At 43.4% G+C, this 16,708-nt stretch overlaps 1 protein-coding gene across 9 annotated transcripts in view; it reads right to left on the bottom strand.

The window, feature by feature from the left end:
• Window positions 1–463: 463 nt before the first annotated feature.
• The window catches only part of slc4a2b (solute carrier family 4 member 2b), a 50,836-nt gene continuing 34,591 nt past the window's right edge, over window positions 464–16,708 (bottom strand). For 8 of the 9 annotated variants that reach the window (XM_026179911.2, XM_026179912.2, XM_026179914.2 and 5 more), the window contains 19 exons: window positions 16,396–16,520; window positions 15,355–15,575; window positions 11,397–11,533; window positions 9,296–9,476; window positions 9,061–9,196; window positions 8,513–8,714; window positions 8,324–8,432; window positions 7,685–7,869; window positions 7,246–7,462; window positions 6,948–7,154; window positions 6,685–6,833; window positions 6,387–6,581; window positions 5,761–5,985; window positions 5,566–5,655; window positions 5,290–5,456; window positions 3,437–3,690; window positions 3,183–3,352; window positions 2,668–2,841; window positions 464–2,378 (listed from right to left, as the gene is read on the bottom strand). In XM_026179911.2, the coding sequence (XP_026035696.2) occupies window positions 2,298–2,378; window positions 2,668–2,841; window positions 3,183–3,352; window positions 3,437–3,690; window positions 5,290–5,456; window positions 5,566–5,655; window positions 5,761–5,985; window positions 6,387–6,581; window positions 6,685–6,833; window positions 6,948–7,154; window positions 7,246–7,462; window positions 7,685–7,869; window positions 8,324–8,432; window positions 8,513–8,714; window positions 9,061–9,196; window positions 9,296–9,476; window positions 11,397–11,533; window positions 15,355–15,575; window positions 16,396–16,520 (3,225 nt within the window). In that variant the 3' untranslated portion in view covers window positions 464–2,297. The remainder of the gene's footprint in view (window positions 2,379–2,667; window positions 2,842–3,182; window positions 3,353–3,436; window positions 3,691–5,289; window positions 5,457–5,565; window positions 5,656–5,760; window positions 5,986–6,386; window positions 6,582–6,684; window positions 6,834–6,947; window positions 7,155–7,245; window positions 7,463–7,684; window positions 7,870–8,323; window positions 8,433–8,512; window positions 8,715–9,060; window positions 9,197–9,295; window positions 9,477–11,396; window positions 11,534–15,354; window positions 15,576–16,395; window positions 16,521–16,708) is intronic. The other variant, XM_080306530.1, reaches the window with a different exon arrangement.

Below are 16,708 nucleotides of genomic sequence, written 5' to 3'. Positions count from 1 at the left end.
GTCCATGTAATAGTAAATTGAATGCATGAACACACTCATGCTTTCTTCATGCTTCACAGCATATCATAGACCAATATGTGAGTCAGATTGTGTTCTTGCAGACTCAGTCTTGATGTTTGTTTGCACATTCATTGAAACCATCATATTTGTGCTGCCAAACTCTTTTTTGCTATTTTAAAAACTCTTGGATGTTAATTTTACAACTTTTTTAGTCAAATACCAGATCATTAAGAGAAGATTGCTGCCACCTGCATAATTTCTGTTTGGTGGTATGGCTGCTCTGGGACTTCCTCTACCTTTCAGTGGAAAAGCAGTGGAAAGGAGAGCAGCACCAAGACGTGATAGTTGACAATCATAGAGCCCAGTTCCTTGTATGTGCAGTTGGGACTAAATATGTCTTCTGTGCATCTACCTTTTCTCCTTCCTCCAAGGTGTTTTACATAAAGACAGCCAAACAGACTCAAACGATAGAAAAGAACTTTTATTCATCATCAATATTTGAACCATTATTGTACACGGGAACATCAGCAATAGCCTGAAGACTTTATTGCTTTGAAATGAATCCACATACTTTTAATCATCAGCATACTTTGACATACACAGACTGCCTTCACTTCAATCACAGGCACAAGAAGCAGACACAAAACTGACACTCAAATCCAACCTCTCATAAATATCGCCTTCACTGCCGTGGGCGTGCTGCAGCTGAACGTGTGTGTACAGAAGAAAAAAATATTGTGTGACGTAACCCGATTAAGGCTTCTAAAGCAGCAATTACTCCACAGATTATAAACAGATAAATAACAGATTTTTGATTTATGCATGTCTCAAATGTGCAAACTACTGTAACGTGTGCCATCCTTAAAACACAGGAGACACAGATCACTTCATGGTCCCACAGGCACTTCAGATTTTGTGCGACTGTGACATGAAAAAGGCAACAAGATCACAGCAACAGTGAAACTGGCCCGCCTGGAGGGAAACGTAGTGCTTGAAACATGTAGGTGAGAGTAACAGGGGCTGAATATTTAAACTATTTGACACAGTCAAAGCTTTAACCAATCCATGAGATTGTCTAAACAGGTTGTTTGGAAATTTTGTCGACCAGGCTGACACAATCGCGAGTGACATATTAAAAACGAGGAATGTCCTGCTGTGAAAATATTTAAAATTAGGCTGGAAATCCTTCAAGTTAGAGGAGATCTAACGTGACTGAAGTGCAGCTTATTTTTCTGACCACAAAACTATTTACACGAGACATTTGGCACAAAGAAACCACCGTTAACCGACCACAGGAGAAATGAGACCTCAGAACAAACTACATTAGTGCCCTACACGTGTACGGGTGTGTGTATATATATGTGTGTGGAGACATTTTAAAGTACACTTAATAAGCCACAGTGTCATTTTCCGTTTTAAAAAAAGTGTTTGCACGATGAGAAATGTGATACGATGTCATTAGTTTAGAGAGAAATAGCATTTTTTTTGTACAGTTTTCTTTTTTCTTATGGAACGTCATAACAGTCCCACAAGATCTCCCCCTGCTGGTGATCTTCACTCACCACAGGTGAAATATAAACATTTAAAATGCTGCATTTTCTGCACAAAAACAACAAATAGTTAAAGTAGGCTAAAAATCACTCACAGATCATTTAAGAAGCAAACTAAAGCAACACTGATTACATAAAATACAGTCATTGTTCAGATTTTGTTATGTTAAAAGTGCTACAAGCTTTCGTGTAAAGTGATCAGCTGTCTAAAATAAGACAAAATAAAGAAAAAAAATCTTAATACCTTTATATTTCCTTCGTAAGGCGCTTGGTGATCTTAAAATGTGAAGAAAAGAGTGTGAATAGCAATAACTCATAAAGCATAAAGGAATGTATCCCGTATATCTTCCACATATTCAATGTGAATCAGAGCAACTTTCAGGGCTAAAAATCAATCGTACACGTCTATCTACTGTTAACATGTTTAACTCGAGCTCGAGATAAAGTCATTTGATTCGGTATCTCCTGTCCCCTGAAATGTTTAAAATAAAAACAAATAAACTAAGCGAAGAGTTTCCAGCTGCTTTTCCATTATTTGAGACACAAACTGTTATTAAAGCAGCAGAAAAGCTTCTTAAATAGTGAAAAGTTAAAAGCCAAAGCAACCTTTGACATACTGCATTTCAATGTCTTGATGATGATGATGATGAAGAGGGACATCGCTTGAAGGACGCCGTCCCAGAACTCTAACTGGTGATAACTGACAGATTTTCGGTGCGATTTGACGATGCGAGGGCTCGCTGTGGATCACACCGGCATTTGCATCTCCGAGTACTCGTCGTGACACTCGCGCTCGTCAAACTTTGGCTCTGCGTCGTCAGCATCCAGCTAAAAGAAAGACAAGAAGTCACATTCAGTAACCTGAACTAACTCCGAAACAGCTGTGACTCATTTAAACGACTATTTTATCGCAAATTTGTTTTATTTTTTAAAAATTAGTGAAATTTTGATCTGATGTTTTGTGCTACCCATCTCTGTGGATCAACATCAGAGCCATAAATGTTATCGATATTATCAATCAGTTCTAATCATAACATTTAAATTACGTTTCCTTTTTTACCTCTACAGTGTGTGTCAGCGTAAAGCAGGGCACTGCGCCCCCCTGTGGTTAACTTACGCATGCCATCTCTTTGACAGTGAAGACCCGTCGCAGCACAAACATCTTGACGGGGACGGTGAGGATGAGGACAAAGGGGAAAGCCAGAGACGCCGCCGTCGACATAATGGCCCACAGCACCGCCAAACACACCAGCTGGATGCAGGTGAAGAGATGCATGCGCAGCGTGCGGACCTGAAGGATAGAGAGGTCGCTCACATATCTGACAAGGACAACAGTTTCTGCAGGGAGCGCTCAAAAAATTCCCAAATGTAGATACGTATAACCTTTGCAAACTATTTTAGGGGTTTAAATAAACGTTTAGAGGTTGTGTGGATTAACATAGATAAAGTCTCCCCTAGCTGGAAACCACTCTGAGGGAACTCCGGCGTTTTTAAGTGTGCAAAACATCTTTTTTGTGACAGACCGCAAAAATCCTGAAACTTCTTTTTCTGTTTGTTTCTGCTGCAGCAGAGCATCTCCATCCTCACGTCCTTTACTTTGGCTGTAAATGTGTGTTTTCATGTTCCTCTCACCTTGCGTACATAGGTGTGGTCAGGGTGATACTTTGGTGGCATGAGCAAAAGCATCATCCGCTCCGTTAGCTGGATACCGTTGAGCGACATCACTCCCATGTAGAGGAAGATCCCGAAGAGCACGGCGAGGGGGATCTGACACAGCAGGTCGCTGATCACGATCGACAGGCCTAACGGAGGAGAGCGTTAAAGGGTAAAGTTCACACAGGACACAGCCACGGGAGGAAAGAAAAGATGATAAGTCTGGAACTCACCAACTAAGATTGCAACCAGAAGCCCAGTGACCCGCTGCTCCTTCACCTCCTGGATGCGAGGTTTGTCTCCGGGAGCGACGGCCTTACTCATGACGGTGAGGGCGTTGACGTGGGTCACCGAGCGAACGGTCGCAGCGGCCATCCACGGCAGGCCGAACAGAGCTGAGGTGCCGCCCAGCACCACGATCAGAAGCAGGTCCAGATGGAAACCAGAACCTTTGACAAGCATGCGCTCCTTTTTACTAACTATCAGCCTGCAGGAAGCCGGGACAGAGCCAAACGTAAGAAACACATTTCAGATTAATCACATATGATGAGGTACGGCATTTTTTTTTTGTGTGTGTGTGCTTGTTTATCTGCATTTTGATGCGTTACAGAAGCTAAAACACTAAACACATCATTTAGAAAACAGCTTAAACATCTGATGGGTTGAAACTGGGAAATAGCTGGAAAATTCAATCTTTGGTATGACCACCTTTATTCTTCACTCTGGGTAAACCTACTCCTTTTGTCCTCAACTTTTTTAAGGACACACTGCACACCATGTCAATTTGACTAATAGTTTTTTGCAGACAACCCTGCTAGTTTCATAGATTCAACTAAAGGAATCAGAACTAATTGTGTGTTTTTGTGACAGGCTGCTAGTAACAAAATCCCTAAAGATATCATTTCACACTGGCTCTTTGCTAAATTGTTGGTTATGTGTAGACACAACAGAAGTTCATCCCTTGAGTAAGGAGTTTATTTTATGCTTGAATGTCTCATGAGGGCAGTGCTGAGCAATTTAAATAAACAAACAAAATATTCCTCTGAAAATGGTCAGGTACATGGAGTGGACTGGACATGAGTGGTAAAAGCAGCCAATGTCCAACAAAACTCGTCCAGAAATTTTGGTCAAGATGAAAAAATGATAAGAAATTCTGGCTCCTTGGAAGAAAAACAAATAAATGAACAGTGGTTAAACGTTTAAACTTGTGCACGGTACTGTGCATCACGACTAAAATACACAAAACTTCCAGAGAATCTCCTGATTCAATAAAATGTTGGTCACTAAAGAACTCGGCTGATGTTTTGTTGCTGTAGTTTACCATTTCAGTTATGGTAAAAATGTAGAAAATAATGGAAAAAAATAAAGGAATACTGCCCCCAGCAGGCCATTGTAGAAAGTGTTAAACTGAAATAAATATCTTTATACTTTAATATCCTGCATAAAAAAAGCTGAGTGACATTTTCCCCGTGTTTCATCTGTTACATTATCTGCCCTCTTTCAGTAACAGGGTGTTTGTCTGTTTTTGGAAGGAGGTTATTAAATGTGCAGTCTACTCTGTACAACTGTGTTTAATTAAAAAATGATCTGGCTGTTTAGAAATATCAGTTAGGAAATAAATAATGACCAGGTGCATTTATTTCTTTCTTAGTAAAAAGTTACAAATAGTTCTCTACTAAACTTGTCTGACCCCACATTTGGATATGAATCTGATAGTTTTGTACTTTTAAAAACGTAACAGATTTTATTTATTTGATTACTGAATGACGTTCATACAAAACTATTGAAAAACTGTCAGTGCCCTCCACCTGTAAAACCATTCCTGGTTTGGGGTCTGTCCCTCTCTCTGTTGTTGCACCTCTAATGTGCGTGTTGTTAATTTCATTAACATCCAAGCAGCTGAAACCGATTAACAACCTCCTCTGCTACTACACTGACCAGATCAATATCCCAGGACTTTGACTTGATAGTGTCCACAGGGGAAAAAATAAAAAGTGTTCCTTAAGGAGTTTTTGAGCAGCGTATAAATGTACACCAGCAACTCTTCAAACATCTGCCTGTGTGATGCGGCTCCAGCAAAACTCACGTGGTGATCTGAGTCTCCATGAAGATAAGGATGAAAACCAGCAGAGCGGGCAAGCAGCAGGCAAACATCATCCAGATAGGGAATTCCCCATTTGATCCAAGCGGACTGATGAACCAGCCGCGCTTGTCGGAATTCGTCACTGAAAATCCACTGGGGACACTCAGTTTCTGTAAGGAAGACACGAGACAGACTCCCATCAACCTCTGAGATAAGGAGGTTCCTTATTTTTCCAATATTTTGCATGATAAACACACTGCACAGTCCACTGAGTCTCACCTGTGTGAATGTGTCTTCTATGGAGTAATCCACCAGAACCATGATGAGAATGGCGATCGGTACCCCAAAGTCTCCAATAATCCTGCGTATCTAAACACCACAGACGGCGCGGTTTAAAGAAGACTGCAAAATGTGTCACATCAAACAAGATCAAATATTTGCTGCAGATCTTAATTACAGATTTCAGCTCCTCACCCTTCCAGGGAAGAAAGCGCTGTTCTTGAATTTGCGCAGGTAGAAAGCGATAAAAAACGTCCCCGCCATGAGAACCAAAGAGAGCAGCGCCGTGTTCGGTTCCCCGCTGACCTTCACAGTCGACGGCTGGCTGCTGTTTTTCATCATTAGGGTGATGTTTTCCGCCAAGTCGTCTGCATCGGTGCCGTTGAGGGAACAGCTTTTCAGCGGGTGCTCCTTGAAAATCTGCACACAGAGTTTCATATTATAAAAAGGTGCTCACGCAAACACGCTGTGATTACTTTTCTTAGACAGATTAACAGGTATCGCAACCACTCTTTCTTTGAAATGAGATTAGCTCGTAGCAAAATGCCTTTTAAGTCCGTGCCATAAAACTCTAAAAATAGCAGATCTTCCAAAAATCATAAGTCTGGACCATAATTAAAACTCTAAATCCATTTAGGATTCAGGCTCCATCAATCAGAAAAGATTTCAGGTGTGCTTGTTAGAAAAACACGCTCATTTCGACCCCGACTTCTGAACCCTGTCCAGAGATTAGTCTGCTCTGCTTAGCGTCAGCGGCGCAAACACACAGCGTGCCAACAAAAACTTTTTCTAATCAGGAGCTTTTCACGTCTCATGTGTACCCTGACAAGCTTGATGAAGGTCTCGCAGATGAAGATGAGGGAGATGAGGAAGGAGAAGATTTCCTGGGTGAAGCGGGAGACGAAGCGCACCAGGAAGCTGCCTTCGAAGGCCACCATGGTGACCACGATGATGATGAGCCAAAAGCCGATCCAGACGCGGCCCGTCAGGTACTCTATGTTGTTTGATGTGCAGAACTGTGAGCACAGAGACATTAAGCACATTTGTTTGCCTATTTAGTAAGTCACCAGCATTTTTAACATTTTTGAAATTAACTTCATATGTTTTTATGCAACTTACACTGTAAAAGGCTTCTTCAAAGACCAGCAGAGGTCCAGAGAAGCCCACAACCAGCAATGGCTGAGCCCCGAGCAGACAGAAGACCACCCCCTGCACTGATGTTGACACAATCAGCTCAGAGACACCGATCAGGCCGTTTGTCTTCTCACCTGGAGGCAGACCCGGGGTTAAAAGGTTAATCAAGAGGCCACTATTACCAAAACACGGAGAGGATTTGCGATATGAGGCGTGAATACGCTCTCAATTCCCTCACACAGACTCACCCAGCAGACCTCCAAATGTTATGGCCGGAGAGAGGGCAGCGAAGTAGATGAAGATAACTGCGGCCATGCACTGGCTGTTCAGGGCATCCTTGAAGTCGCTGACATACTTTGGGTAACGCCGCTGCACGTCTCGTATCAGCCCACCAAAAGGCCGCCCAGTACGCTCTAAGGGGTCATCTGACTTTTTCGAAGGTTTGAGGAGTGCCTCTGAGTGACAACAGAGCTTTACGTTAAAACCCATGAGAAGGCACCTAAAATCAAATCGAGTGAAATTCCTAATTGAAACGGAAACACTTACCTTTTTCTTCAAGGCTTTTAGGCTCTTTGGCCATTAGTTTGACCTCGAGTTCCTCCCTCTTCCGCAGCATCTCCCTCTGAAAGCGGGCGACAGACCGCAGCAGTTCATCACCTCCCACCTCTGAAGGTGGCAGCACGATGCTACAGTCCAAGAAGCTGTTGATGGCATTCAGCAGGTCCTGCCTGTCATCTGCCAGGTAGGCCGCCTCGTGGAATTGCTGAAAGATGATGGCAGAAATAAACCAATTTACCCAACATCATTGGTGCCAACAGAAACCTACAGGTGTTGTTTTATTTCATATAAATGTAAAATTCTTCTATGTCCTCCTTCACATTTTTCAAAGTTGACCAGTGGTCCGGATTAGAGCCTTTGCTGGGCCAATCCTGGCTGCAGGGGCTTATTTTTGACACCCCTTGTCTAAATCAGCACCACCACTCACCTTATCAGACATGAGGGTGGAGATGGAGCGTCCTATCTGGTGGTAGTCCATGCTTGTAGTGGCGGGTCCCAGCAAAACAAAGAGAAATCTGACCGGCACTGGCACTTCCAGGACGGACTCCAGCTCCACCGCTTCCTGCAGCCGCACAAACGCCATGGTGGGCTGCTCCAGGAAGTCCACGCTGCCTGGGAAACCACAGGACATAATGGTCAGTGTGCAGAAAGCGCTACATGCAACCAAAGGCAAAGTTTTGTAAGTAGTAACCGGTTTTTAGACTAACTGTAGTTATAAAAAAACAAAAAAAAACAACTAGTGGTACAGCATTACCTGGCCTGTGATTTTAGTCTGTTGCTAGGTGGTTGCTGGGGGACATGATGATTTCATATATAATTCAAGTTTTTCTGGGTATAAATTAGATGTTACAATCATGACATTAAATTTATACCATGCTTTTATAAAAGTGTTGTAGGTGCATAAAAACCTATAAATGGGTAATCTTAGCCTGTTGATTGATGGTTGCTAGGCAATGTGATGCCATATTATCTGATATAGATGAGAACCTTCAGGGGCCTAAGATGTACCTGTGTGCCACAACTGCTGATGCTGTAAGAGAAGTTCATGGACAGATGAGTAACTTACCCACGAGGACCACTGTAGCCTCGGCATTTTCAGGAATCTTCTCCAGCAGCTTCAGTTCATGTTTGGACTTGGACCGATGCATACCAGGTCCAATGCTTGGCTCTCTCTGCTGGAAACAACACAGGAAGTGTAAATAAGGACGGTAAAGATCCCTGTGATATTCTGCAAACTCTGCAGACTCGGACTTACCTGCACTTCATTCTTCTCCATGTCGATGTGCGTGTCTGTGTCCCCCGTAACGCGAACTGTGCCCATGAGGGGGTCGGTCACTGACGGCTCTGTCTGGTTGGTGTGGTTGACACTGTGGTGATGCGCTATCAGACTGCCGAGGCTGGCTGCGGAGATGTTCCTGGGGAAATGGCTACTGTGCTCCTTCTCATCGCTCGGGTGACTAGGGGAGGCAGAGGTGGGGAGAGAGAGGTTGAACAGGAGGAGGAGAGGTAGTGACCAAGCATGAAGCCATCTAATAGCAGGAAGTGTGTAGCGGTGAGGAAAAGAAAACACAGTTTAACCAGCTTCCATTTGTTTGTGCACATACATATATCCGGTCTCCATTTTCCACACCTTGCAATTTATCATTTAACTACCTTGAGACATCATCGCCATTGCAGTGCACAGCATGTGCCACATTTTTTCAGATCATTAACAAGAACAGGTTCACCTCAAATGGCACTGAATGCCTCTGTAAGATGAAATCTCTGCTAGCTTATTTGTAGCACTGAGGCGCTGCCAATCACCTGTGTTTGAGCAGCAGGGCTCTGAGGACGTTGGCCCGGTCCTCAGCTTTGATCTGGTCAGAAATAATCATCTGTTCCACCACCTGGTGGGCGATGCCAGGCAGGGTCTTCTGGTCCAGGTCCAGCAGCACCGCACCTGCAAATACACAAGCAAGCTGAGCTCAGTCGTCTATGAACCAGACGAGAGACTTTCAGGCATACAGCTTACACAAACACACTCAGTCTCTCTCTTTACCGTGGGAGATGGTCCTTCTGAGTTCCAGCAAACTGCGGAAAGACAGCGAAGCGACGTGAGGCTTCCCCCAGCGGTCCGTCTCCTCTTCAACATCTTCCTCAAACTTGATCCAACGGGCCGTCTCCTTCCACTGCAGCTCCTGGTTCTTGTCCATTGTCAGCTCGTTCAGCTCCACAAAGACCTGAGGTGGTTTACATGCATACGGTCCACACGTCATCACTTGCACATCCGTGCCAAACACACAGAAACAGTGAGTAAAGCACTCTGACTGGTCATTTTGTCCAACTTTTCTCATTTCTGTTTTGTGCCTCATCTCATCTGCCCTTGATCCTGCAATCAATCTCAAATGCCACGCTCGAGGATGTCTCCACACCTGAAGGAGAAAGGCGCTATGGTGGTGGATGAAGAAACCCATCATTCACTTTAGCATATTAAAAGAGGCACAGGATAAAGCTAGAATACACAAATAACAGCAGGAGGACCTAACAAATGTTGGCGCTAACATTTCTGATTCCTCTTGCCTTGACTCATACGTTCACATATCTGCTCAAAACTTAAGAAATGAGGAGGGGAAAATTTAGTGATTCATGTCATGCTTTCCAGAAGTGAGCTATCTTAAAAAAAACATACTCAGCACACAAAGATAAGTGTTGTTAATCCTTAATCTAAGTTTTAAGAGTAGAATCTGTACAGCCTTAACTTTCTTCCCCTTGAGCATCCAAAAGCAGTTTTTATAACTGTACAAATTTGTAGTTTCCAACAAAATGTGATGTAGCTGGATGCACTTTTTACAACTACATTTGTCAAAAAGCTTCTTTCGATGCCAAAATATAGCTTAAAAGCAGCAACTACAATGTTAATAACCACTTCAAGCATGCTTAAAATGTGTTTACAACTATTACAAACTAAACAATTTACACATCCAGCTGCACTTGAAAAACAAGCAACTACAAAGACTGCTGTGCATCAGCAGCAGCAGTCTCCCAGCTGCCAGGATCAGGATCTGTTAGGGAGAGATTAATTACGCCATGCTGGGTCAGTCGAAGTCCTCCGAGTAATGATGTCCAAAAAAAAAAAAAAAAACAAGCTGCAAAATATTCCCTTATTCCCTGCTGCATGCCTGTGAAGTCACGCTCACACGATCAAACCTGACTCTTGCCGGCCATCCAGCCTCACCTTCTGACGAGCCATCTGTCCGCATCTGTGGACGCCTTCTGTCCACGAGGCAGAGCGGTACAGAACCACCGGCTGCAAACGGTGCAGGAAACGACTCAAACGCTGACCCGACCGACAGTGCCACAAAGGACGGGACCTTCACTTTCACACACATCCCCACACAAGTAGTTCTTCCTCATCACACACACCTGACAGGGACCTGTTGTTTACTGGGGCTGCTGGGGGCTCGGAGCTGCGTATGGGAATCTGTGTGTGCGTGTTAATAAAACATAGCTCCCCCTTTCTCAGGAGCTCCCAGTGTCTGGTTACCCAAGCTCCCCTCTTTTTTCCTTTCCGTGTGTGAAAGGAAAGAACGAACTCATTCATTTTTAATTGTCTCCTTCTCTCCCCAGCCCATCGGCAAAAGAGTCGAGCCACTGCTAAATTTGAGAGCGAAAGAAGAGAAAACATTTCCTGGACTTTGAAGGATTTGAAATCTGAAGTAGAAAACAGAGCCAACCAATTACGACTGGGTTTAAAAGCCCTGCTATTTACTTTCTCACCACACAAACTTGTTTGTTTACTTCCACTACAAAAGTGGAAGAGTTTCACTTTTAAAAGCTGCTCGTCTTTAAACTCATCTCTTCCAAAGATCCCTGAGGTAAAGAAATAATTTGAAAAATCAAAGAAACTCTTAAACTTTCACTGAGGTGACAGCTTCCAATTCAAACTCTGACTTTCCTCAGTTTTATCTCGACATCTTTATCTCAATTAGGGTCATTCAGACTACCACACACAAGCTAATTTAAGACCTTATTCTTAATTCAGCCCAGTAGATTATAAATGTGCTATAATAAGATTTTTATGCAGTTTCTTAAAATGCAGTGCTTACTAACAACATCAATTTAAGACACCTGTGCGACGTCAGTGTGAGGTGTTGTCTCACCTCATGGGGGGTGCGATCCTGCTTGCGACTGCGAGTGGTCGGCTCCTTGTGGTCCTTGCCGATGTGCACCACTTGGTTCTTGGTGCTCTTCCGGACCAGGTGTCGGCGCATGCCAGGAACATCTTCAAAGCGATGACCTGGAGTAACGGAAATAAACATGCAGCAAACTGTAGCTCCATGCAACACAACAGCATCAGGTCTTTAGTTTGTATGGCACATTTTGTTTCTTTAGCCCAGAGACGGCACACATTGACCTTCCACCCTTTTAAATCTCAACCCATTTAATCACAGGCCTCTTCGCTTTGTATCTAAGGGAGTAGAGTTACTCATGCTGGCAACACACCAACCACTGAAAGGATGAGGAGAAAGAAACATGATGACAGAGACAAATGGTTCTGTCAGGTGTTGGAAGTTCAAAGATCAACAGATCCGCTGATTCATTCAAGTTGAATTCAGAAACCGAGGAGATGACAGCTTCACACTGACAAATAAACTTGAGAAAATGAACAGGCCTGCTCTTCAACAAGAAATATGCAACAGACATCCAATTACTTAGGTTTTAACACTAAAACACTATTTTTGAGACCATAAGGGAGCCTCGACTCAATCTCACATTTAAATGCATTAACTGTGGCCATGAAAACCGGATCATTGAACAGGAAAGCCTACACAAACCCCGAAAAGCTCACATCAACCTTAAATGACAGTCTGCATCTGTTGAACAAGCATCTTTTCTCTGAGCTCACTCAAACATACAACCACAACATCCAAGTTTATTATATTTTCAGGACTTCTACTACAACCTTTTGTGACATCCTGTTTATTCTAAATTGATCTGTTAATAAGTTAAAACACATTCAACACAAAAACGAGTGAAATTTTCCTTAAAAAAATATCAAAGCTTACCATTATCAGAGCTTGCATATCCTACGTAAAAAACACTGAGGCTTTTCTGGTTCTTCATCAAGGCTTTAACTCATTATCTGATAACCGGGCAGGCCTCGCCAGGACAAAAGATGAAATTCTGTCCAGAACTGACTCATTGGTTCTCGCGTCACTCGTACAACCTTCAGGTTTTATTGGGAGGGCCCCTTGTCAGGTCACTACATGATGTTTGCCTGCACTTTGGGGCAGAACCTGGAAAAAAAATGAGCCCTGGCTGGCGTTAAGGAAGAGGAGGGTTTCTGCTGCAGGCATCGAGAGCATCTGGCGCTGGCGCAGCCACCTTACTGCGTGACCCCAACCCTCCTCGCTGCTCAAACTTAAGTGTTGGACTTGTTTTGACAAATTGGAAAAAGTCGCCACTTCTTGACCGGCTCCTGACCCCCGCCGGAGCTGAAGCTTTCAGAATGCATCAGTGAGCAGAGGTGCTAATTTGCTCGGGTCGAACAAAAGGGGAGGGACAGTGATCTAATAATTCCTATTGTTGAGCGGCAGCCAGAGACGGACACTTTCCCAGGATGATTTAGGGTGGCGGGAGGTAGATAAAAGAGGACAGAAAGTATGTGACAGTGAACCTGTTTGCAGGCTCACCTCTTTCATAATGACCAAATATCACGCCCACACTTCCATCCTCAGCTGCCTTGTTTTGGCCCTCGGGTCTACTTAATTCTTCCTCTGGTTTCACTCCTTTAATGATTAAAGGTTGGAAACAGAGGTCCGGATTTAACAATTAGCCACCATGTTGGCTCAGGCCCGAGTCCAGGGCCCTCATCTGACAGCGGGAACAGCTAATTTAATAATGCAGGCCTGTCTGCCACAGTTTCTGATAAGCTGCTGCTCTCTGCGGAGGAGTCGGCTCCCTGACGCAAATCACCTCGGCCCTGGACACTACCCCACGCTGGGCTTGGGGCTGGGAATGTCACAGGGCAGTGGAAAGCAGTCTGCAGTCAAACAGAGAAGGGCCCCACACCTTCACCCTGATGTTTGCGAAGGAATCTAAGCAAAGTGACTAGCTATCAGTTCAGCTGTATTTAATCATTTCTCCAGCTTCTTTAACACGCAGAACATGTTTTAGTGCAAAGTACAAAGTTTGTGTTAATGCTGGTGAAGATTAACAGCAAATGATATCTACAAGAAAGAGTAACGCGTGAATAATACCATATTTTTAAAATGACATTCCCAACAGTGTGTTTTAAACTTTTTGTAAAAGGTGTAGTTAGGAGATTTCCTGAAAACAAAAGAATAATCTACTCACATCAAGGCACTTTTATTGTAAGGCAAAGATCCTAAAATATTAGATAGAAAACCAACAATCACACAGCCCCTCTGAACGAGCACTTAGTGACTGTGGGAAGGAAAAACTCCCTTTTAACAGGAAGAAATCTTCCGCAGAACCAGGCTCGGGGAGGAGGGGCCATCTGACAGTTAGGGTGAGCAGAGACGGACGGGAGAAAGACACAATGTGGAGTGCCAGAGTTTAATAACTGCTAATGCAAATACAGTGAAAAGAAATGAGTGAAGAAGAAGCACCGTGGGAAGCCCACAGAGGCCTAGGCTTATTGCAGCGCAACTACAGGAGGGTTCAGGGTCATCTAATCCAGCCCCATCTTGAAGCTTTATCAAAAAGGAGTTTTAAGCCTGTTCTTAAAAGTAAAGAGGGTGTCTGTTTCCCAAATTCACAGTTTGAGCCTGAAAGCTCTTCCTCCCATTTTACTTTTAGTTACTCTATGATCCAACAAGTAAGCCCACAGTCTGACAGTGAAGTGCTCTAATGGGGTGATATTCTCGCCACGGGATTTTGAATCAGCCGAAGACTACAATAACATCAGTTTTATATGAATTTAGAAGCAGGAAATGTAGGGCCTTTATCTTTATTATCCATGAAACATTTTCAAACCAGGATAAAAAACAAAAAAAGTGAAGTCCCATTGATTGACCATCAATGGGACTTTTTTCTTTTTTGCATTCACAGTCCAGAGACAAACTGATGATTGTAAATATGTGATTATCTGTATCACAATGACCTGTATCCCACCTCTCTACCTATGACAACCTTAGTTTTGTTGAATAAATCAATAAAAGCAATGGTTGGATTTTTTACTAATAAATAAAATACTCTAATAGATCCATCACCTCAGACATTTTGCCCACAAACTGCATATAAATACTTAGTCTTAGGCAAAGAGCAAAGCAGACACAGACAGCTGGAGACACCACAGATGAGTAGTCATACCTGTTGTGCTTTCTCTGGAATCCACCTGAAGAGTGTGTGCAGAGTTGATGTACTGTAGTCTATTGTCTCTCCTCATAAGAGTCTGGACATGCGCAAAAAGCTAGCAAGCACTCTTTTGTGCACACAAAGCCCTGCACTCTTCACCTGATGACGAAATTGAAGTCATATGGCCCACCGGAGGCTCAAGGATGCAGAAACAATAACAAACCTTTACAGCCTGAGATTTGGTGGATTATGCTGTTTAATCACCGTCGTTTTCTTTTAAGAAAACATCTTTCTATGTTTAACAATAAGTCACTATGTACTGCTGAGCAGGTAAGTATACTTTGTACTATTTTTTGTCCAACCTTGCAAGCTGTAACAATCATCATTTTGTAAAGCAGACAGAAACTGCAGAGTAAGGAGATGATTATCTGTTGGGTTTATCATTACAAGGAGCTCATTTTACATACAGGCAGTCATGTGAGCCACTGGTGATCCCAGAATACAGATAAAAAGAATGCTACATATTTACCAGAATACACAAAACATAAAGAGGTAACGAGTCCTCTTTTAACAATATCAACAGCCAATAAAAAGCAGGAGAGAAACGCTTTATTGCTCACATTACATCTCACTTCAATCAACGCTCAAAGTGCGTTTCCTTCAAAAACACCCCTCAAACACAACCACAGAAGGCTAGTTGGAGGGCACCTATGTCAAATACCCCTTTACACTTTTAGTCTGTGTAGGCTTGAACTTAAGCCACGATTAGTATCTGCTTGCCAAATGATTCGCACTCACTCTTGATGCCGTCCAGGTCAGCAGAGGCCAGCGTCTGAGCTTCGCTCTCATCAGTGGGGATGCGCTGGTACTTGGCCTGCTCGGCACCCGTCATGTTGCCCGTGCGTCGACGCTCTGTCAGGTCGTAACTGCGGCTGGCGGAGGAGACGCGGGTCAGTGGCGTGTGCTCGGCTGGGACTGACTGGGCAGTGGGGCTGGAGGGCTCAGATGAAGGCAGTTTACTAAAGAAGAGCAGAAAGATTAGAAGTAAAAAAAGGATTGTTTTTCATCTTTTATCTTTAGGATTGAACATTTCCCCCTTTAAAAACTGGGAACTGTGCACACTCAACCACACATAAAAATCCTCCCAATAGTTATTTCGTTTTAACAGGACTAACATTGTCGAAGTATTACAGCCTTCTACTGCTTCTCCTACTCTGATAAATGCTTTCACGGAGCAAGTTACACATTTAGCTGCAAAAAGCAAAAAAGTGGACAGAGGACAAAGAATTTTAACAACACATCCAGCAAAAATAGACATAATTAACTTACCGTCTAGCGTAAACGCTACTTTACAACCTCGTCTTTAAGTCAACTTCCTCCACTTTAGGTAAGAATGGTTTAAAAGACAAATCTTCTGCGGTTAAGCTGATCTCTAATCGACTCAAAATAAGCAAAAGGTGTATGTGCAGCTTCTTTCAAGCTCAGATTTCTTTAAAAAGGAACAAAGTAAATGTCACAGGTGGAGTCAGGGCTGCTGAGTAGCAACAGGTGATATATGGGTCTCTGAGGACAGGATTCCTCTGGTCCATCTGATCATGCCCAGCAGGCTCACTGGATGCCTGAGACATGGTAACGTACAGTGCATCACACACCCCCGCCCCCCGAACAGGCGTGAGCCTCAGTGCTCTCACCCAAACAGGATGGCTGTGAGGACATTTCATCAAAAAAGACAAAAACATGCATTAAGCAGTCATCGCGGCAGGTAAGGCATGATTACCAACCTAACAATCACGCCCTTTTTCACTTCTTTTTGAAGTCTATGAAGCACACTTGACTCACTCTGTGGAAGTTGCGTCTTCATGTTCACCTCCCACACCGGACTGCGGTACGATGTCGAGCTTTCGGACCGAGTGTGGGCTCTCTTTGACACTTTTGGATACATGGTCATCTTCGGAAACGAAGAACTGTGGAGGGAAAAGGAAGCGTGAGAGTGCTGCTTCCTGTAACACGGTCAAAAATAAATAAATCAGATAAATCTAACGTCTCTCACATCCAGACAATGGAGAAACAAAGCCTGTGGAGACTTTTGCACATAAATCAGAGTTATTTAGATGTTGCTGGATTTCAGTATGAATTCAAAGGGAGCAAAAAG

The sequence above is a fragment of the Astatotilapia calliptera genome, chromosome 9, assembly GCF_964374335.1.
Source record: "Astatotilapia calliptera chromosome 9, fAstCal68.1, whole genome shotgun sequence".
Taxonomy (NCBI): Eukaryota; Metazoa; Chordata; class Actinopteri; order Cichliformes; family Cichlidae; genus Astatotilapia; species Astatotilapia calliptera.
This window is presented reverse-complemented; position numbering and strand designations above follow the sequence as displayed.